At 50.7% G+C, this 20,088-nt stretch overlaps 9 protein-coding genes across 9 annotated transcripts; 2 read left to right on the top strand and 7 right to left on the bottom strand.

The window, feature by feature from the left end:
• Positions 1 to 330: 330 nt before the first annotated feature.
• On the bottom strand, positions 331 to 1,107 carry N7481_013249 (uncharacterized protein; the record flags this gene model as incomplete). Its single annotated transcript, XM_057272468.1, has 3 exons — positions 331 to 372; positions 442 to 685; positions 752 to 1,107. 3 exons carry the CDS (start codon positions 1,105 to 1,107, stop codon positions 331 to 333), a joined length of 642 nt encoding a protein of 213 aa, XP_057116656.1.
• Positions 1,108 to 1,608: 501 nt separating this feature from the next.
• Positions 1,609 to 3,228, top strand: N7481_013248 (hemolysin III family protein; the record flags this gene model as incomplete). Its single annotated transcript, XM_057272467.1, has 2 exons — positions 1,609 to 1,785; positions 1,903 to 3,228. The coding sequence occupies 2 exons, from the start codon at positions 1,609 to 1,611 to the stop codon at positions 3,226 to 3,228; spliced, it is 1,503 nt and encodes a 500-aa protein (XP_057116655.1).
• An 811-nt stretch (positions 3,229 to 4,039) lies between these two features.
• On the bottom strand, positions 4,040 to 5,035 carry N7481_013247 (tRNA(Thr) (cytosine(32)-N(3))-methyltransferase; the record flags this gene model as incomplete). The annotated part of the gene is made up of 1 exon (XM_057272466.1): positions 4,040 to 5,035. One exon carries the CDS (start codon positions 5,033 to 5,035, stop codon positions 4,040 to 4,042), a length of 996 nt encoding a protein of 331 aa, XP_057116654.1.
• A 923-nt stretch (positions 5,036 to 5,958) lies between these two features.
• N7481_013246 (uncharacterized protein) lies at positions 5,959 to 6,615 on the bottom strand (the record flags this gene model as incomplete). The annotated part of the gene is made up of 1 exon (XM_057272465.1): positions 5,959 to 6,615. One exon carries the CDS (start codon positions 6,613 to 6,615, stop codon positions 5,959 to 5,961), a length of 657 nt encoding a protein of 218 aa, XP_057116653.1.
• An 877-nt stretch (positions 6,616 to 7,492) lies between these two features.
• N7481_013245 (O-methyltransferase) lies at positions 7,493 to 8,221 on the top strand (the record flags this gene model as incomplete). The annotated part of the gene is made up of 1 exon (XM_057272464.1): positions 7,493 to 8,221. One exon carries the CDS (start codon positions 7,493 to 7,495, stop codon positions 8,219 to 8,221), a length of 729 nt encoding a protein of 242 aa, XP_057116652.1.
• Positions 8,222 to 8,489: 268 nt separating this feature from the next.
• Positions 8,490 to 10,063, bottom strand: N7481_013244 (Zn(II)2Cys6 transcription factor domain-containing protein; the record flags this gene model as incomplete). The annotated part of the gene is made up of 3 exons (XM_057272463.1): positions 8,490 to 9,332; positions 9,415 to 9,774; positions 9,869 to 10,063. The coding sequence occupies 3 exons, from the start codon at positions 10,061 to 10,063 to the stop codon at positions 8,490 to 8,492; spliced, it is 1,398 nt and encodes a 465-aa protein (XP_057116651.1).
• A 783-nt stretch (positions 10,064 to 10,846) lies between these two features.
• N7481_013243 (NudC domain-containing protein) lies at positions 10,847 to 11,605 on the bottom strand (the record flags this gene model as incomplete). The annotated part of the gene is made up of 3 exons (XM_057272462.1): positions 10,847 to 10,878; positions 10,951 to 11,272; positions 11,369 to 11,605. The coding sequence occupies 3 exons, from the start codon at positions 11,603 to 11,605 to the stop codon at positions 10,847 to 10,849; spliced, it is 591 nt and encodes a 196-aa protein (XP_057116650.1).
• Positions 11,606 to 12,492: 887 nt separating this feature from the next.
• On the bottom strand, positions 12,493 to 12,747 carry N7481_013242 (uncharacterized protein; the record flags this gene model as incomplete). Its single annotated transcript, XM_057272461.1, has 2 exons — positions 12,493 to 12,533; positions 12,618 to 12,747. 2 exons carry the CDS (start codon positions 12,745 to 12,747, stop codon positions 12,493 to 12,495), a joined length of 171 nt encoding a protein of 56 aa, XP_057116649.1.
• A 4,412-nt stretch (positions 12,748 to 17,159) lies between these two features.
• N7481_013241 (uncharacterized protein) lies at positions 17,160 to 19,895 on the bottom strand (the record flags this gene model as incomplete). Its single annotated transcript, XM_057272460.1, has 1 exon — positions 17,160 to 19,895. The coding sequence occupies one exon, from the start codon at positions 19,893 to 19,895 to the stop codon at positions 17,160 to 17,162; it is 2,736 nt and encodes a 911-aa protein (XP_057116648.1).
• Positions 19,896 to 20,088: the final 193 nt, after the last annotated feature.

Genomic DNA, 20,088 nt, shown 5'->3' with positions numbered 1-20,088 from the left:
ATCGACCTTGGTACTATTAGTACTACTACTGTAGTACTACTATTGTATCAATTCTAGCAACACTTTTATCTTTGGTAGGACTTTTTTCTTTATTTAGTCTCTTCTCTTCTCTTCAGCTCCTCCCACTATATCTACGGTAGCTAGCCCAGTGTATACAAGTATCTACGGGAATCTGGAGTATACCATGCGAGATATGCGCACTGCAATAATGGAAAATGTGTATATGCAAGTAGATTTTATTTCATACCGGGTATCTTTTTCTCCTATCCAATAACGCCTTTTAAATGTAGCGGTCGATCGACCAGTCCGATTTCAACGGGACTTTAGACTTTAGTATTCCTTCTCAAAGATCTTTTGAATCGGTTTAGCAGCCTGCAAGTGAGGAAGAGTTAGTTAAGTCAGTTGACCCTTTGGGACAATAAGAACAATAAGAATACGCACATCGATAAATCTTTCGAGATCCTTATCCAAATTGGCCAGGTCATCCTTCCGCTTCTTGTTTTCGGCGATCAAGGCCTGCTTGCGCTTGAGCAGTTCCTGGCGCGCCTGTTCGAGTTTCTCTCGCTCCGAGTGCTCATGGTTGATCCGGGCAATCATTAATTCATGTTCGTTGGTCTCTTGATGTTCCGGGTGCAGTTGTAGGAATTCCTCGACAGGGATGAGTGGCAGTGACAGATATTTGTGACTGCACGGAGAGTATCGCATTAGTCATGTGCTGGTGGGTTGAGCAATCAATATAGAATCCACTTACTCATAAGCTTCGCATGCAGCAATCTCGCCGGTGAGATGCTTCTGCTCATAGTACAAGTTCTGCAGTTGGAGATGGAGACGGTCGATCTCCTGTCGGGCCTCGGCGGTGGCTTGCTTAGTGTCGCGCACACGAAAGACGGCGTCCCGGTTCTGGCCGCGAAGTTGAGCAAGGAGGGCAAAGAGGACTTTTTGCTGTTTGGAAACGGCCAATGAGAGGTCGTGTAGTTGGGTAGGATCGGTAGGAGTGGTGTCGGGGTTGAGTTGGGTAATGAGTTGTTGGCACTGGGCGAGAGTCTCGGCGCATGTGGTGAGCACTGGTAGCAATGAAGGCTCCGAGATGATCTCGCTGATAGCCATGGCGGGGGGTGGTGGGTGGTGGGTGGTGGTGGAGGTAGTGGGTGAGTGGCGAACGTGAGGGAGATCAGATTTGGTGGGAGGTGATAGTTTAATCCAATGTAATTGGAGAAGTGGAGAAGAAAGAACCTGAGGGACTCTTCGGTTGTGGTGGTTGTGGTTACTGAAAGGCAAATCAGGCGGGCCGCTCCTTCGCATGTGAAGGAGGGAAGTTCTCGTTGGGGGAAGAACTCAACTTCACTCCTTACACCCCCTCTTTACACTTACACTTACACACTCACACCCTGGGTTACTTCTACTCCCACTCCCTTAATATATTTCTCCCTCTTGTCACTCCTTTGTCTTGATTACTCCAGGAATATTGAATATCTAATTATTCCTCACCCTCTCCCTCACCCTCTCTCCCCACGGGCCCACCTTTTCTCAACACAAAATCCCGCATTGCCGATTTGCCGACATCGCTCCTCGAATTCTTGACCTCGCCTTCTCTCCTCTCCCTCCGGGATGGCCTGCTCATCTTCCTCAATGACTGTGGAATCATATTCCGAGGCGGTTGCCTTCTCAACCGCCACACCAACAGAGGAGACCTCCCTCATTCGGGACCGACGCCGCCGACATTCCTATCATGCTCCGAGACGACTATCTTGTGACTACCAAGATGCCGACACCGTATTCATCAGGGTGAGTTCTTGATTCCCAAGGTCATGCTTCAATTGGGGCAGTGTGATCACTGCAGCCAGTGCCAACAAGCGTGACCTCCACCAGTAAGGGGGCGACGTCTAACCAGTGATACTCCAGGTCGAACTTTTCCTTGCTGAGCTGGAACGCCGAATGCATTGGATCGAACAATATCGCAAGTCTCACATGGTTCATATCGACTCCCGATTACGCAGCGGGTATGCCACCCTTGAGGCCGTGCGAGATCAGTGTTCCATCGCCTCGGGTGAGTTGATGGGATGCGGCAAGAAGCGTGCCAAGATCCTGGTGGAGACCCTGGAGGACCGTTATAATGATGCCTTGGCGACCAAGGAGACTCTCGAGCAAAAGGCCCAAGCAAGTGTCCGTCTGATGGAGTCGTTTTTATCCGAACTGGAGTTGAAGGCACATGCCGTGCGGGATCGCGGCATCTACGGCGCCTTGGACGACGGATGGAAAGCCATGGACACAAAGTTGGGTCACGCCCGAGAGGTCGTCGACGAGGGCATGGAGCGTGCGCGCCGTGCTCGACAGGCCCTGACGGAGAGCGTCGATGAGGCTATCCGGTTGGCCCAAGAGCAACGGCTGATCACTTATGCGGATCTTCCCGCCCCCTGGCGAGTGAACCCGCACATCTTGAAAGGATACCGCTTCACGACCTCCAAGGTGGAATGCGTCTCATCCGTCTTCACATTCTCCAATGAAATGTTCAACATCTGGTCCCACGGCATTGGTCTCGTCATTGTTTTGGCGATTGCCTTCTACTTCTACCCGCTCCACACCAACTTCCACCTGAGCACCAAGGCCGATATCATGATCGCCGCCGTCTTCTTCTTTGCTGCATGCAAGTGCCTGGTCTGCAGTACCGTCTGGCACACCATGAACAGCATCGCCTCTCAGTCCTTGATGGAACGATTTGCTTGCGTCGATTATACTGGCATCTCCCTGCTGGTGGCCGCCTCGATCGTCACCACCGAGTATACTGCTTTCTACTGCGAGCCCTACTCGCGCTGGACATATATCCTCCTCACCATGTCCATGGGCGTTGGTGGCATCATTCTTCCCTGGCACCCGACCTTCAACCGCCACGATATGGCCTGGGCTCGTGTCGCCTTCTATGTCACCCTAGCTCTCACCGGATTCACCCCGCTCGCCCAACTTTCATATACCCGTGGTTTCGAGTGGTGCGCGTATTTCTATGCCCCGCTTCTGAAGAGCCTGCTCGTCTACTTTGTCGGCGCCTTGGTCTATGCCTCAAAGATCCCCGAGCGCTGGAAGCCCGGCTTCTTTGACTACGTTGGTGGCAGCCACAACATTTGGCATTTGGCAGTGCTGGGCGGAATCCTCTTTCATTATTGCGCCATGCAGGACCTCTTCTCGAACGCCTTCCTGCGTGCCCAGGCTCAATGCCCCAACCTGACGTCATAATCCAGTGGCTCAACATCACTTTATCGGCGTTATTCTTCAGCTGTACATGCTTTCACGATAAACGAAGATGGAAATCACCAGCCCAGTACTCCAATACATATGAAGACCCGGACTACATTGGACCATCTCTGCGGATGGTATACAGTTTTTTTCATAGAACTTTTTGCACTGCCAAAAAGTTGATCGGCCTTTTTTTTCTTTTGCCGCATGGGTGGAGTTATTTACTTGTTTCATTGTCTATTGATTTGTCTTGGGGGAATTGGTATCCCTCAAAAACTGATCCCTACCCGCCGAGGTCACTCTCGCCCTTGGTCATATTAGAGGTGGGATCTTGCACATTTTGCCTTTCGTGTATCTACTTGCGTCGCATTACTTGCGCTTCCGGACTTTTAGCTTGACTTGGACTTGCTTGCTGTCCAATTTTACTTGTTTTGAGTGCTACAAACTTTCTTCCGTATTCCAGCTAAGTAGTAGTAGCAGCCAGATATCGGCAATCGTAATGAATTGATGCAAAGTCTATGGTATTCGAAAACGCCTCTTTCGTTTCTCATGAAATTTTGGGTGCGCTGTAAAAGTGTTGGATGTAGCGAGGATGGGTTGGGGGTGCCCGGACGGGATGTCTAGAGCTCGCAACTGGTCCCCAGAAGCAGTAACAATGTCGTGGACGGCGTAAGACAATGCACGCGAAGCAGGACCGTTATCGCAAATGTGGCGATCGCATGGATGTTGCGAGACGTAGCGGGCCATCTGTTGAGTCCCCGCTCGATAGATAGGGTCTTTAGTGATGAGATTTCACCAATCGTCTTCAAGTTCAAGCCTCAGTCTTCTTCTTTTCTGCGACGGGGCCTTCGAGCTTCCGGAAGTTACCCTGCAGCCAGCAGCGGTACATCTTCACCTTAGAAGCACGATTGACGATGAGTCGGCGGTCCGCGCCCATATGCACGACTTCAAAGCAGCCATTGGACTCAGGCTTGGGTTTCTCAAGATCCACCTGGATTCCACCCTCTGGCGTCCACTGACTCCACATCTGGGTCAACTGTTCCGGATCAAAGAAGTAGACACGGGTACCATCACCACGAACATAAAAGTTCTCCTCCAGATAACGATTCTTCTTCATGCGAACCTGGGCAAGGTCACCACGACCATAATCACGGAACAAGATACAACCACCAGGCTTGAGCAAACGGTAAAGATTGCGAATAGCATGATCCCACTCCTCCGGCGAGAGAGCCGAGAAAATGAAAATGAGAACAATCACATCACACGACCCTTCACTCAAACCGGGGGGCAAAGAATCACCCTCCTCCTCACTCGGCTTAGCCGAAACATCCCAAACATCCGCAACCATATGCTTAGTATTATACTGATCACTCTCCCGCATAACCTTAACAGCATACTTTGAGAAATCACAAGCATGCAATTCAAGTTCCTCATTCTCATTATTCCTCAGCAAAGGAAAAGCAGTATTTCCCGCCCCCGCCCCAACTTCCAGCACGACCTTCTTGCCCGCATCTTTGCGCGTAACTTCTTCTAGAATCGGAAACTCCTGCTGCAACCACTTCCGATCATTGAAGAAATTGTCCGTATTATTCTTATAAAACAGATCCCACCATTTAGCCGGATCATTGTTGAAACGGCGCTGATCGAAATCCGAGACCGGGGCCGCGCGCTGCTTCTCGTATTGGCCTTCGGCGAAGGCTTTGAATTCGTCGTCAGGCTCGACGTGGTCCCATGCGTTGAATTCGTAGACATCGTCGCCTTTTTCGAGGAAGCGCGAGCCAAATTGGAAGGGATCGCTGCGCTTCATGTTGTTTGAGGCGTCGTGGGAGCGTGAGGGTTCGATGGTGGGGGGGGTTGGACATTTTGGGTCACTTCTTCGACGGTTTGTTCGACGGGTTGGGGGGTTTCGATTGTCATGGTGGAGGGTGAAGTTGGAAACGAGTGGGTGGGGTGAGAAAGAGAGGAGAAGATTCCAATTTGATCTGATCAGATCTAAAATTGTAGAAAAGTAAAAAGTAAAAAAAAAAGAATTCGGCGGGGTACCTGATGAGTCAGCCTTATCTTATCAGCATGTTTCTGCCTGAGGCATCAATGGAATCTATACAGCCAGAAACAGAAGCAGATGAGTTCTTTCGAAGGCATATCCATGGCATGCAACGTGTTTTCAATCCTACAGGTGCCCGAAATACGCAGAGACAACTATTCTCTTCTTAAAATATCGCAGTCACACGATGCGAGACTAACCCCCCTCAAACCACCAGTTGAGGCCACCCAGCTCACGGTAGTAGAATCCACGACTTCTCAAAGCTGCCCATGCGGACGGGGATAAATCCGTAACCAAAATATGAAGCAAAGTTTCAGAAGTTTCAGAAATTTCAAAGGTTTATTATGATGCAACGTATGTGCACGTATAGTTTGGCGTAGTAGCCCAATATGTCCGGTTGACCTTGTATCCAAAGAGCGCCCAATATTAAGTATCCCAAACATGATACATCCCATCCTTCCAGGTCGTAACGAGATTTAGGAGAATCTCTTTATCGTCGAATCATATGCCATTGAGTCCTTATAGGAAGAACAAAAAAGAAGCAGGAAAAAAGCAGAGCAAAATTAATGACGGGGTAGTTGTAGCCCCAAACAACTCGAAACGGTTCGGTTGTTTACCATTAATCGACGACCAGCGTCGAGAAAGGGTAGAGAGGGGGAAAAAAAGAGACAGCGAGTCGTATACTATCACCGGCTTTCCCAGGATAACCGGCGGTGCCGACGAATGGATAGGTCATCGCCGTCTGATGGGGGTGGTGGTCCAGTACGCGCTCCATTCAGTCTCGCCATGGGCGGTGGATTGATTGTAATCCCTCTCGTCGATGACATAGAGTATAGGGAAACGGATCGAGTTCGGGTCAGCTGTGCCGATTGACGGGGAGAATATGGAGGTGGAGGAGTCTCTCGTGTCGCAGTGGAGGTATTTCCATAGCTGCTTGGATACGAGATGATTGAAGAGGCATCGGATGAGAGATCCTCATTGTATAGATGACGATTCTTCTCGTCCGGGTCGAAGGAATTGGAACCAGAGGACATGGAAGGATCCCGGAGATGAGACTCCAAGGTCTTCTCGTTTACACTCATGGGGCGGGGAGTGTATTGTGGCAGTGGGACCACGGTGGCATAGCCCCCAACCTCCGAGTCAGCCGGAGGGCCGTGCCCATGACCATGACCATGACCATGATCTGTTCGGATGAAGTGGCCCTCGTCAGAGAGGATAAACTGGCCAGTTTGAACACCATTGCGGACGTGGGTGGGAGCCCGACTTTGCATTTCCGGGTTGGAGGGTCGTGGAGTTGCGTCGCTGCGAGTGAAGCAGCCGCACAAGGTGGCTAAGAATGACATGGCGGGGAATTTTCCTTTTCCTGCTTTTTCTCCTGCTTTTATTGGGGAGATAGAATAAGAAATAGGTCGGAAACAAGGTCAATTCAGAAGAAAGAAGGAAGAAAGAAATGTCCCAAGAAATGCGTTGCAACGAGCCTCAGGCTAGAGCATCTCCGATAAGAGCGGGATAATGCGAGACGACCCGATCGATATTGGAAGGATAAAACCACGTCTTCCCCCGGATAATAGAGGAACAGTGACTCAAAGAGAGCCTTAGGTCACAGGCTCTGGATATTTGGATATTCGGAGAGTATGAAGAGAAGAGGAAAGAAAGAGAGAGGCACAGGAAGTGGAGGAAGTGGAAGAGGGGAGGGAATCAGCCGCAGGCATCCAAATTCCCCGCGTGTTCTCATTGGCTGTACAGTATGGGTTAGTCAGCGGGAATGACAGTACCAAGCAGAGGAATAACAAGCAATCTTCCATTTGCTTTCTCAAATTGTATATTGTATCTTATACATCTTATTATAATGACTAAGGATCATTTGAGGAGTACACTGTATGGAGTGCTGGAAATAGTTGGTCTCTAGGGAATATCCATCTGGAGAGCGTACTGTATAACATTGAGACGGAAGTCCGACAGAATCCGATCACTGATATCCACGAGTATGAGAGTCCTGGGACTAACCACTACGCGCAAACTACCAGAAGTTTGCATTAACTTGGTCTGTCTGCACCCTATTATGCTTGAAGTACCGTAGTAAGACAACTCGAACCGGCGCAAAGTTAGCCCGCGTGGCTCGCCCCACACTATTTAAGCCGAACTATACTCTCTCTCCCCTTCACACAACACCCTTGCGAACCTTGCACTCGATTCTTGAAACTGAAAATCAACTTGAACATGCTCTCTCCAGACCTCATTGCCAAATATCCCTCTCTCGCAAAATACGCCAACAAGAAGTATACCGAATCCCACGATGGCCGCGAAGCCGCCCTCCTAAAATACATCTACAACCATCCCTCTCTCCCTCAACTCCGCAACTCACCACCCGCCATTTTAGCCGTCATAGACGAGTTCGCCGCCCAAGAGGATTTCCTCATAAACATTGGTAGCGATAAAGCAGTCAAACTCTGTGATATCATTGCTAAAGAGCAACCATCTGTATTCGTGGAACTGGGTGGGTATATCGGATACTCTGCCATCTGCTTCGGCCACGCTATGCGTCAGACTAGCAAGCCGGGCCAAGATGTAAAACTTCTCAGTCTGGAATTCGATCCTGCCATCGCGGACATTGCGAGAAATCTCATTGATCTAGCTGGATTGAGTGATATTGTCACGGTCGTTGTGGGATCGGCGGCGGATTCTCTGCGAAAGCTTCATTCTGAGGGTGTTCTCAGTTATGTCGACTTGTTGTTTTTGGATCATGTTGAAGATCTCTATATTTCTGATTTCCAGGTCTGTGAGAGCTTGGGGCTTCTTCGGTCTGGCGCTTTGGTCGTGGCGGATAATATCCTCCTACCTGGTGCGCCGCAGTATCGGGAGTTCATGCGCGGATATTCCAAGGTGGAGAGTTGGGCTGTTAAGGGGTTGATTATTCCCGGGGAATTGGAAGTGAGTTTCAGTCACTGACTTCTGATGGTATTTTATTGTGCATTTTACTGATACTTGATCATAGGATGAACTTGAGGTTTCTAGAATCAAGTGATCGAGAGTGAACTATACTCTTAAAGAGTCAATCCTATGGCCATTTGGTAAGAAATACAATATATGAACTTGAAGCTAGAATCATCCAAAGCCTTTTCCGATGCAGTGATACAATAAATTAGTAATCTTGGGTATCTAACAATTTCATCATCCACCACCATATCAATAAATCATGGCAGCTTGAAACATTGATTTACGCCAACAGCGGATTCTCCAATATTTCTTCAACATTCCGCTCTTGCACATGTCTCAGAAGATACCCACAAGACTCGGCTGGAAACTCCAACAATCGTAACAAAACGGGATCCCGACTATCTTCCAGTTTCATGCAGATAGCAGTACCCTCCGAACGGATGCGAGTCTCAATCCACCACTCCTCAGCAACAGTCATGAGCGCAAGCCACCAAGCCAAAAGCATGAGCGCAGGTGGCTCCTTTCTCAACAAACAATCATAATACTCAGGCTCCAACCTCCCCATCCAGTTATAATACTTCTGATAATTATGCTTCGTACGCTCGAGAGCAAGTAAATTGGTCAGCATCCGTAGCGGCCAGAGATACGCATTATTCTCCACGGTAGAACCCTCATCGATATGACAAAGATCTGCAAAATCCGGGTCTAGACCGATGCGGCCGGGTCGGTCATCTTCGTAATTGAGATTCTGGTCGTCCTGGGAGTGCATGAAGTATGCCCACCACATACTATCCGGCATCCACAGCCTCGTGCGTTCGAGCAGGTAGCGCAGTCCCCCTTGCAGACGCAACCAGTTCAGATCCGCGGGATCATCCGAGAAGACGAATGAAGAGCGAGGGTTGAATTCTTCGATGGCGAAGCTGTGAATTGTGATCATGATGCAGGCGGAGTATAACGGGTCCATGTTCTTCGCCGTTAGTCCGGATGATACTTCCTTTGTGTACTTTTGAATCGCTTGTTGCCAATGGTACGATTCCGCGACGCGGTAGGAGCTATTGTTCGGCAGAACGCCGCAGAGGTGACTCGTAGCCACGCCAATCAAACTGTGCATCAATAACGGGGACTACGTAGAGTGCGATTAGGTTTCGCTATCGATTTAGGAAGGAGTTTTCCGGCTCTTGGCCGTAGCCGAATTCCGATCTTACCTCGAATGCAAGCTGGGCGACTTTCCCCATCATCACGCCAAGCTCTGAGTTCGCTTGGCCGCTCGCGACGGTGACATGGTGAAAGTGATGTAAGGCTTCCAGCGCTCGATCCGGAGGCGGCGAAGCAGACGAATCTGAGCTGGAGGATAAAGAATCCGGCCGTAGTAGCTCATCTAACTTTTCCGCCACCACTAGTAGGGACATGGAGGACGCCAGAGACTCTACGGAAAGCAGGTCAGGCCGAGACTCGAGGAACCGATGGAGGATGTGTTTGGCTGGTCGGCTCCGAGCGGGTGCCGAGTAGTTACACTCGACGCCATGCTTTTGGCAGCGGAGACAGTGGGGCTTTGTTTCATCACACTAGGAGAGTCGAGAATCAACGAACGCCCCACGAGTCAGGTAGATCGACGCGGGGATAGGGTAGGGATAGGGCAAGAGTATATTTCCAGTGTACCTTGACTCGGCGCTGCTTGCAGGATGCACAGCCGGCGCGGGACTTGCGGTGCGTCCGACGGGTGTGATAGACCGGTTCAGCTGGGTCTTCAGATGGTTCATCCGAGACGGTCGGTTGAGGTTTGTAGTTGGGCACCCGGAACACGCTCCGATGCCCTTGCATGGGGCCCGACGAGTCGAACTGCGTGTGGCGCATTTTGGAGGATTCGATAAATGAGTCACAACGATCTAGACCGGTGCGGGATCGTGGGAACAGGCTGGTAGAGCCGGATGGGATGGTTGGGTTGAATTGGAGCTGAAGGCGTTAACCTTATACAATCTATCATAAGCGATATGTTGATCTATATCAGACGCCGGCAGTGGTGCCCAGTACGGGTGCGCCCGGTGAGTCGGGGCGATCGAGTGGGGACCAGGCGTTCATCCGAGAAATAGATTCCGGGATTAAGGTGATGCAATCCATTGGTCTAAGGAAGATCGAAAGAGGAGAGAAGCAGCGGAGAAGATGCAGCGCCTTTCGCCGTCGCTGTTCGCTGCGTCGAGTCACGAGCACGCTAGACCAAAAACGGACCGACCTCGTATTCAGCAGAAGGGTGGAAATGGTAATAAAAATAGAAATAGTGAGAAATAATATGATATACTAGTATGATATAGTTATAATCAATGTAATTGTACATAATATCCATAGTATGTAATGTGTAGTAATGGCTAGAGGGATACAGTGGTTTCGCAAAAAAATTGAAACCCCATATTGCCCATCATTACTAGCCGCCTTCTAATGTGAAACTAGTAGCTACCTACCTGGTGGCCTATTTATTCCATCTCTGGTAGCTACTAGTTTCCCATTAGAAGGCGGAGAAGAGAACAGTCAACAAGGGGGGTTCAAACTTTTGCAACGCCACTGTAGTAGTGATCAAGATTCTATGTCATTCTCGTTATTTCATATGATGCAGTCATTGATATTTATACGTCAATACAGTTCCTAGCCCATTTTCGCATTCGAGAAATCCATTTCTGTAGTCTCGTGAGTTAGCAATGAGTTCTTCAATGCGATCTCCTGTCGATAACTCGTAACTCATAACTCACCCGGATGGTCAGCCTGGAACTTCTTCAACAGGTCCGCCTTGCGCTGTTCGTCGCTAGTCATGCCACCCGATTCCTTTTGTCGTTGGTCGTACATCATCTTCTCAACCATGGCACGCGTCTCACCGTCCAAGTCACCGAGACTGGAGTTCTCCGGCTGAATCTTGGTGACATCGATCTTGGGCGCACCTGTCACAACGTGCGGCCACCACTCGACCTTGTTGACTTTGTCAAGATGGATGTTGACTTCTTTGCCAGGCGGGGTAGGGGTTGTCTCGAGGGTCCAGGAAGATTCGTCGACGAGGATGGAGTGGGGGAAGTCGCCCTGTAGTGGCATAGCATTAGCATTGAGTTGGCATTGCCGTTGTGTAGCCCAGCTGCGAATCATGGGCAATGACAGCTGGTACGGCTAAAATGGTACCTCAATGATAGGCGCTTGGCCCTTGATGGCGACCTTGAGCTTGGTCTTGGTCAGAACGACCTCCATATCACGACCCTTGATGTTGGCGGGGATTGGAGCGGACACGTCGACATCGCGGATAGTTTGCGTCCACTTGTAAGGGAGCTGGGACTGTTCGGCGATTTCACGAGCCTTGCGCTCTTTCTCCTCGATGTCGCGCTGGGCGATGTCTGCGGGTGAAGGGTCCTGGTCGGCCATGGTTGTGGTGTGGTGTGGTGTGGTGTGGTGGTGTTGGTGGTGGATGTTGATGGGAAGTGCGGAATGCGCGGGGTCCACTCGTTCACACTTCCGTGACTACCAACTACGGTCTACCTCACTCTGTCAACTGTCAACTGTCAACTCTGTCAACTTCACAGTGTCAAGTGTCAACTCCTCTGTCGACTCTATCGACTCTAGCGAGGCCGCTCTGTCGAATTTCGTAAACTCCCTTCTGCTGACCCCACTGCCAACTTTGTCGAATTTCTCCTAGCCGCGCTATACGCGTGTCCCTCCTTGCATACCATACCGGTCAACGTCCGCCGATCCCTGACAGATCGTCACGCCCAAAGCAGGAAATGGCACGGCCCATCGCTAATCGGCTCCTCTCTAGCTGGATCGACCAACAGCATGGAGCTAGGAATGCTGTCAATCGCGATACACACCGCTGAGACAGGGCTGATCACCCGCTGCATTTCATGCGCCGTTGGATTTTGGGTGACAGCGGATCTCGGGAATGTCGACGCATACCTCAGGGTGATCGGCAAGGAGGATTGAATTGGAAGTGAAAGTGGAAGTGGAAGTGGAAATGGAAATGGTGGCGATGCAGCCAATGTATTGAGAACCGAACAGAAACTCCTCTAACCCGAACGAGTGTCCGCTCCGACTGATGATAAAATAGGGGAATATTGACAGGAGAAGAAGAAAAGCAAACAAGTGGGAATATGAGACGACCAAGTAACCAGGTGAATTCGAAATATAATGAAATGCCATGCCCATGCCCATGCCCATGCCCCAGTGGAATCCAGAACAGAACCACACAACCAACTCCAACTCCAGATCAACCGATCAACATATACGAAGTGACGCAGTGACGTTATGAAATGAAATTATCGCGAGGTCTGGGCGGCCTTCCTTGCTTGCTCATCGTCTAAAGGGGGATGGTCAGCGCGAAGGTTCAGGTTGGGGTTGGACTTAGGGTTTGAGTAACGGTGATAGATCAGATGTCACCTACCTCGAATCTTTTGGATTTGCTTTGCTGTGTCGTCCATCAGCTGTTCCCATTGACGCTGATATTGCTCGACACTCATTGGCTTGTCGTCCTTCTTTTCTGGGGCGACGCCTTTTGTCTTGAGAGAGTCCATGGTGTGTGTGTGTGTGGAAGTGGGAGTGATGGAGTATGGAGAGAGTATGTGCCAGGGTTGTACACTTGAGAGAGTAGAGTGAATACTCGGAGAACTTGAAGAAGTCAAAAGTCAAGAGTAGAATAGAAGAATAGAAGTACTCTTGTCAAAGTATGATCTGCTCGAGTCAAAAATGTCTGCGGCTCGGAAGGAGGCCCCTTTATATACTGGAATGATCGAAGGAAATCCAGAATTCTTAATTAAAATAAAATAAAAAATAAAAATCATTTTATGTAATTCTTATTTTCTTTTATTTTCTTTTATTCTTTATTTAATTTCAAGGTTCTTAATCATCACTCGCAATCCAACGATGTTTGTTTGCTCCGTCTTCGTCACGAGTTCCTCCTCACCGACTTCTCCCAAGCTGAACTTCTCCTCCACTTCCTTCGAACCTCCAACCACTCACATCCTCCTCCACCTTTTCCCCTTGGATTCGGCTGAGCGGTCCGCCTAACCTGCTGTTGGCATACCCACTATCTCCTATTGGCCATCCATCAATTGCCCACAGACCAGTCTTGCTGTGATGTCAGTCTCAGTGCCTGTGCGTGATCTGTGTTCCCCCCCTCCATCCACCCGCCTTTTCAGAGACTAATAGGATCTCTCCCTGCGACACTCCAGCGCATCCCGCGCCAATCGGGGGCTTTTACTTTGCCTTCCGCGCCAACCGATCTGGTATCCGGTCCCTTTCCCTTAGGTTGACGCCTAAAGGGTTGGCACTGGGATAGAAAGAAGCAGAAAACGAACTCCTCCGAGTTGGACCTAAACCAAAAAAGAAAAGAATGGAAAAAAAGGGGGAAAGATGACGCCTCCCATCAAGTGGCGTCGCTGGGCCCGGGCAGTTGGGTTAGGTTGATTCCAGGTGATCCACGCCCGATTTCTGCATCTTGGTGCTGCGCACCCCTGTCTTCGAGTACGAGTAGGAGGTGATGGAAAAATGGTGACAAGGTCGCAGTGTAGATGCAGCATCTCATTCGTCACCCCTCATCTCGGATAGACCGCCCGAACAATATTCCAGTTTATCTCCTTCCGTCTTGTCTTTGGTTGTTGCCAATCATCCTGCATAGAGGAATTCTCCACTTCCCATCAACGACGCCCCGGGACATTGCATCTTCTAATCCACGTGGAAGTATTGATCTATACTCGTACACTGATGTCCTGTTGTCCCTGCGCCGTTGTCCGATGTCCGTTATACATTCTATCTTGACCGCGTCGCATCGGAAATGCATCTCCGTTGAACCCTGGTGGTGCCCGGGTTCGGGCTCAAACCCCCAGTCTCGGGCTCAACTTAACTGGCGGATGTGCTTTGGGTATACAGATACGTGGAGACACGTACCCGACCGACTCTTTGCCCGTCATCTGACAGGGCCTCAGCCCTCTACTACCAGAACGGGCAAAAAAAAAATGACGATGTCGGCAGTTTAGCGGTGCAGCCCTGTCGGTGTGATACTCGCTCACTGACCGCGGGCTCGCGTGCGTCGGAGTTTCAAAGTTTCGGCGCGACATTCGCTATGGACGTCAGTCACCATGCCAGTGCCAGTGCCTATGTCACTGCCTCTGTCTGTGCGCCTACTTCCAAGGTTTACAATGCTGGTCTTCAGGGTGACCATGTCGGGGCAAGATTTCTCCTTTAGGCCAAGCGACGGGCACTGACCCCGCTGGATTTTGGCGGCAGCAGCAGAAGCAGCAGAAGCAACAGTGCCCAGCCTAACTGATTAGATGGAAGCCAGGTAGAAGGATCGAAGAAGAGTGGATCGCCAAGTCATCTTCACCGCGGATTAAGCCTGAGCTTGAACTTGAAACAGTGCAACACCAAAACAGATCCCCCTTTCTTTCTTTTCTTTTTGCAAGTGTGGCCCCTGTTGCCCATAGAGATATTTGAGTCATCTTGGATCTCACCGATAAAACCCGCAGAGAGCAACAGTCTCGTGCCCAAACAAGGGCAAGGACGATGTTTGATCAGCACGTCACCGCCTCAACAGCGCACCCATACAGAAAGGCCGAAGTTGACCCGCCAACAAGGTAAGGTACTTTGTCCATCTACGATCCGCCTATGGAAACAAGCTCTGTGGAGACAAGAACTATGCCATTCAGGCAGCCCGCGATGCAATCCATTACGATCACAACCAGCGAAGCCATCGAACGGGATCTTCGATTCCAGGAATCGGGCTACCTCGCTTAGAAATCAGTGACTACATACTTCTCATGATACTCCATTCTTTACACCGACATCAAAGACATTAATCTAGGCATCGAAAGGAAGAAAAAGAAAAACAACGAAGCAAGGCAATGCCACGTCAACATCATCCCAATCTGCCACGGAAGCAAACAATTGCAAGCAACCTGATTCAAGAAAGATCAGCCATTTGAAATACCTTCGTAGCGGGCGGAGCGCTTTGTAATTCGTACAGCAGAGTCAAAGCAAACCAAAATCCAATCACCAGACCACCAAACATGGGACTTTTGCTTCAGCAAAAGTACGACCACCAGCCGCCGATCATCCAACATATGTACCATGGGCTACCATATCCGGACCCCATATTGCGTTACCTGTCCAGATCAAAGTACGATCTATGCATTGCCAGCCCCACACAATCTAGGGGTGAAGCGTAGGGTAGGGTAGCGCAGCGCATCAAGCGTGGCAGTGCACTGTAATCGGTACATCGGCGCAAACAGTGTTTGCCGGCGTACGCCGTGACTTTAGGGCCCAAACCCCCCCCCTAGCTAGTTGAACTAAGTAAGGATGTGGAGAATTGATAGTCGAAGGAATGCGTCGATGAACCAGTTATCCTTCGCGCGGGATTCTCCCGACCAATCGGATTCGTATCCTGTTATTTTTCGTACTATTGACCTGTCTCTCTTCCCTTTTTCCCAGTCCAGTCCGATCTAACCAGTTCTAGTTCTAGATCAGTTCATCTCAGCCGGGGCTCTTGAACTGTGGATACCGGGACGGGTGGCACGATCCGATCTACAGCATGTACCAGTAAGCCTAGTGTGTACTACGGAGACGTTGTCGGGAAATTGGGGGGGGTTCCACAGTAGGTTCCAGGTTCCAGGTTCCAGGTTCTGGATTTCGGTGGCTTGGGATTTTGATGTATCTATTCTGTTTGAAGTTTCGAGGTCGATTTCCAAAGGTTTTATGCAGAGGAATCCGGACATACTCCGGAGAATTAGAATTACCGGCAAACCTGAAATGCCAATATCCGAGTCTATTCCAGGAACGTGAGCTGATGGATACTGTAGCTCTAAGGTACCCTACTAGTAACTTGGCGTGTTGACCAAGATACTAGTGGCAGGAGTGGCGGTGGTAGTAGAAGCAGCAATAGCTGCAGTAATAGCTGCCTGGGCAGTAGTACTAGTAGTATTTGCCAGGTGTAGTCCACTGAGCTCCACTGGCCCTCGATTCGATTCGATTCGGTAAAGATGCAGCCCCGGGCGGGGGAGTAGATTGACTAGTACTACTAGTAGTAGCTGTAAATACTAACAATATACATAAGAGACCCGGCAAATCTAGAGAGAAGGAGTAGTGTGGTGCTTACACCTGGAATCAACCCTGTTTCCAGTCTGGTAGAAAGAGAAGCACCACAATATCACAAAACATCGAGAGATAAAAAGAAATAAAAATATAGCCCTTGAGCACATTCGTTTCCATATGCGGAGTACGGAGTACATAGTAACGGTCACAGCCCGAGATGATGTCAGTGGGAAGACCAGCCTTGCCCTGACCATACCGCAGCCCAAGATGATGGCCAGGGTGATGAGCATGGGGCGTAGAAAGAGGAACGGTTGCTTTTTTGGCCCTTTCGTTCGCATGCGGTCGGTGCAGTGCCTGTGCCTGCGTCTATTGGTCCACAATTCTCATCGCCCCCTCCCGCAGATTGCGCCCCTGCCTCTTGAAGACGAGATGAACTAGAAGTAGGACGAGGGGCGCGGTATGATGCGGTGATGTGTGCCCGTCGATGCAGACCTGGTCCAGTTCAAAGGAGGGGTTGATCGGGGCGTAGAAATAAAGAAGCTGATGATCCCTGTCCCCTGTCCACAATACTTCGGAAACCACCAGGGTTCATGCCTGCCGATGCATTGATCGCGATGTGCTTTGCTTCGAGGAACTGGCTCCATGGATCCGAACCTCGGAAGAGTTGCGCGGGGCCATAAAAATAATAAAGAAAGAAAGATGGAAAGGGAAAGAGAAATGGGAGGGATAGGGATAAATGGACAAAGACGAAGAAGTTGAAGATAAATAGCACGCCCGCTGACGCCATCGTATGAAATCGCTAATGAAACCAAGAGATTGCAAAAAAGGTGGGAAAATCAACAGAGTAGATGTGAAGAACGGTGTGAAAGTGGCGCAATCACTCGTTTGTCTTTGTGAGGGTCTACTCCGACTCACAAAGCGGAGGCATGTCATCCGGATCGATGAACAGACCAGGCTCCATCGTCATCGTCATATCGGTCAATCCAGACGGAACTCTCTGAGACGCGGTCGGGACAGAAGCACCGTCAGCCAGGGGGTAGTTGATCGGAACTTCCACGGGGACCGCGGGGGTATGGACGTGGTCATGGTCAAGTTCGAGAGAGTCAAAGAATTGGCCCGCAAACTCGGCAACTTCATTGGCCAGCTTGAGTTGGAGGATCTTCTCCAGCTCCTGCATATCCTTTTTCCATTTCCGCTCCTTCCGTGCCTTTTCATCCTCCTGACGGCGACAGGGCCCGCCAGGGTTGGTGTTTTTTAAAACGCAGTTTGGACACTTGTAGTTATCCTGGCAGTAGGCACACTTGCAGGGCGGGTTGGCCAGGACGCAGTCCTGGCAAACGAAGACGGCACATTCTTTGCATTGGCGGAGATAGCTAGGGCAACTCTGGCGACGGTCTCCAGCCGCACGGATCTTGGGGCAAAAGAAGGACTGACAACCTTGCCAGCGTGACCCCTCGATCGTGGACTCAAAAGAGCTGGTTGACGGGGAAGAGCATCCGGAATTACTGGATGGTGGGGCAGAGAATGAGAGAGTGGGAGTTCGTGGAAAGAGAGGGCGAGTCGATCCGTGATCGTTCGGCGTTTCGAAGAGGTCTTCGTCACCGAGCGCATCGCCCGGTGGTCCGTCAATGTAGCTGCTGTTGGTTGAATCCATTAGACGTTGCGTCCGGAAAGGCAGATCATGACTAGTTGGCATGGGCTGGCTCGGCTGGGCATCAGATGACGGAGCAGCAGCAGCAGTAGCGACTGTCGATCGATTTTGGATGGTCAGCTTCTCATATCCAAGTTCCTTGTAACCACAGATGCGCAATCGAAGCCCACGCAGGTCGTGTTCGATGCAGAGAGGCTTGGAGCAACTCTTGCAATGCACCTTCCACTGAGGAGAGTCGTAGCATTCTTGGCAAAGATTGCGAGGGCAAGGCGAAGTTTTTCGGCCGGGAGGCCCCAGCAGCCATTTCATCATCGCAAGATGACCTGTTTCCAGTGTGTAGTCCGGCTTGCTGGGATCGCCATAGGCATACTTTGGGAATGTCTTGCTCCACTCGCTGACGGTATACTCTAGATCTTCCCAACCCTGATTCCGAGGTAAAGGTACTGCCCGCACTTGGTCTACATCACGACTGGGTGTGCCAATACTTATGCCACCTCCTCCAGAAAAGTAGGGCTCAGCACAGCACCAGTGAAATCTGAGCACGGGGTCCGGCGTGCGCGGTAGTCCGTGTAAAAGGTTGCCATCGAGTGAATTTGATATGGGATCTTCCATCGAGCTGGGAGAGTGTACAGCCCCCGGTGCCCACCATAAAGGGTCTGATGTATTTGTGCTGTGATGGGCTTGGGCAGTAGAGTGTGAATGAGCGCTGGTATTATGAGGATTGCTCGAAGACATAAATGAAGCTTCTTGTCGAAGATATGGTCGCTCGTAGGCACAGCTGGCGCAGAGCGTCTTGCGACATCCCACGCAATGCATCAAAATACTGCACTGCTCACATCTTTCTTGAATCTCGTCACCACAGTTATCGCACTTGACATCGTGGACAAATTGCCTATGGCTGCGGCGAAGATGGGCGGGCACCATTTTGCCCTCGCCGGCCTCGGGACCTTCGCCGCTACCTAGCGCTTCGCCGAAACAGCCAGTGTCTTCGCTTTCCCAGAGCCTACCGCTGCAGGTTTCCAATGCTTCGCCGTCGCCATTATATGGTCCAATCCAATTCTTGCACCGCCAGAGTCGATCGAACGCAACCCAGGCTTCTGTCATGCCCTGCGGGTCTCGCATCGCGACATACCCGCGCCTGCGGAAACACCTGCCGGCAGGTGTTGTACACCAGGCTGTATCGGTCCAAATCCCCAGCTTGTGGCAGAGGTTAACGAGCTCGTGGGTCGGTTCAGCATCGGAGTCTTTGCGGAATATTGACGAAGCGAGATAAGGGCGTCGGCGATGGTGACGTGACCGGTATGCGTACAGACTTTTAAGCGCCAGGCGCTTCTTGGGTTGGGAAGAGCCGAAACTCGTCGCTTTGTCGACATCCTGCTGTAGTCCAAGCAGGTTCAAATACGGAACGATGTGATATTTGAGAGAGACATGTTTGCACCCGCGAATCGAGAGATGCTCCAGGGTCTCACAGCGTGCGTGCATCACCGTCGAGACGAGAATCTGCCCCGATACAGCCGTGTTGTCCAATTCCAGGCTCCTGAGGCACGTCGTGAAGGGAGCCAGCACGTTCATCAACAGCTGATCCAAGGCATACGGTCGCGACTGTCGCTCAGGTGCGACTTGCGCCTCGCGATCTAACGTGGCTGGCGGGATGAGCTGGGGTAGGCTTGACGGCGTTGAAGGATACAGTAAACGGAAGGAGAGGGACTTCCATGCGGTCGGATAGGATCGAAAAAACGTGCGGAGGTAGTGGGAGGTTTGGTAGAGCTTGAAGATAGTGTCGGTAGGAAGCTGGAGGAGGAGTGATTCGAGGACGGGAGCATTAAAAGTAATACATCGTTCAAATTGTGACAGAACTCGATCAAATCGTATCTCGGATAGATCTCGAGCATTCTCCACCGCGATGTTCACTTCAGTAGGAGTTGCCTGTCCAGCCTGAGCCTGCTCGGCGTTGGCGCCGGCAGCGTGACTGGCGCAAACGTCCATAATGCGGAAGAGTCGAGGAACGCGAAGTCGCGGACGGTTCCAGAGCAAGCGCAGGTCATGATAAGACGAACTGGATAGTGTGACAGTCACATCTCAAGGCAAACATGCATCGCAGGCCATGAAATTGCGAGTTGAATGCTTCAAGTTCAACGTTCACGTTGGAGATTGCAAGGCGCCCGGACTGGGGCAATCG

Source organism: Penicillium waksmanii, assembly GCF_028829765.1.
Source record: "Penicillium waksmanii strain IBT 27052 chromosome Unknown utg000010l:1.0-3698451.0:1.0-3701458.0, whole genome shotgun sequence".
Taxonomy (NCBI): Eukaryota; Fungi; Ascomycota; class Eurotiomycetes; order Eurotiales; family Aspergillaceae; genus Penicillium; species Penicillium waksmanii.
This window is presented reverse-complemented; position numbering and strand designations above follow the sequence as displayed.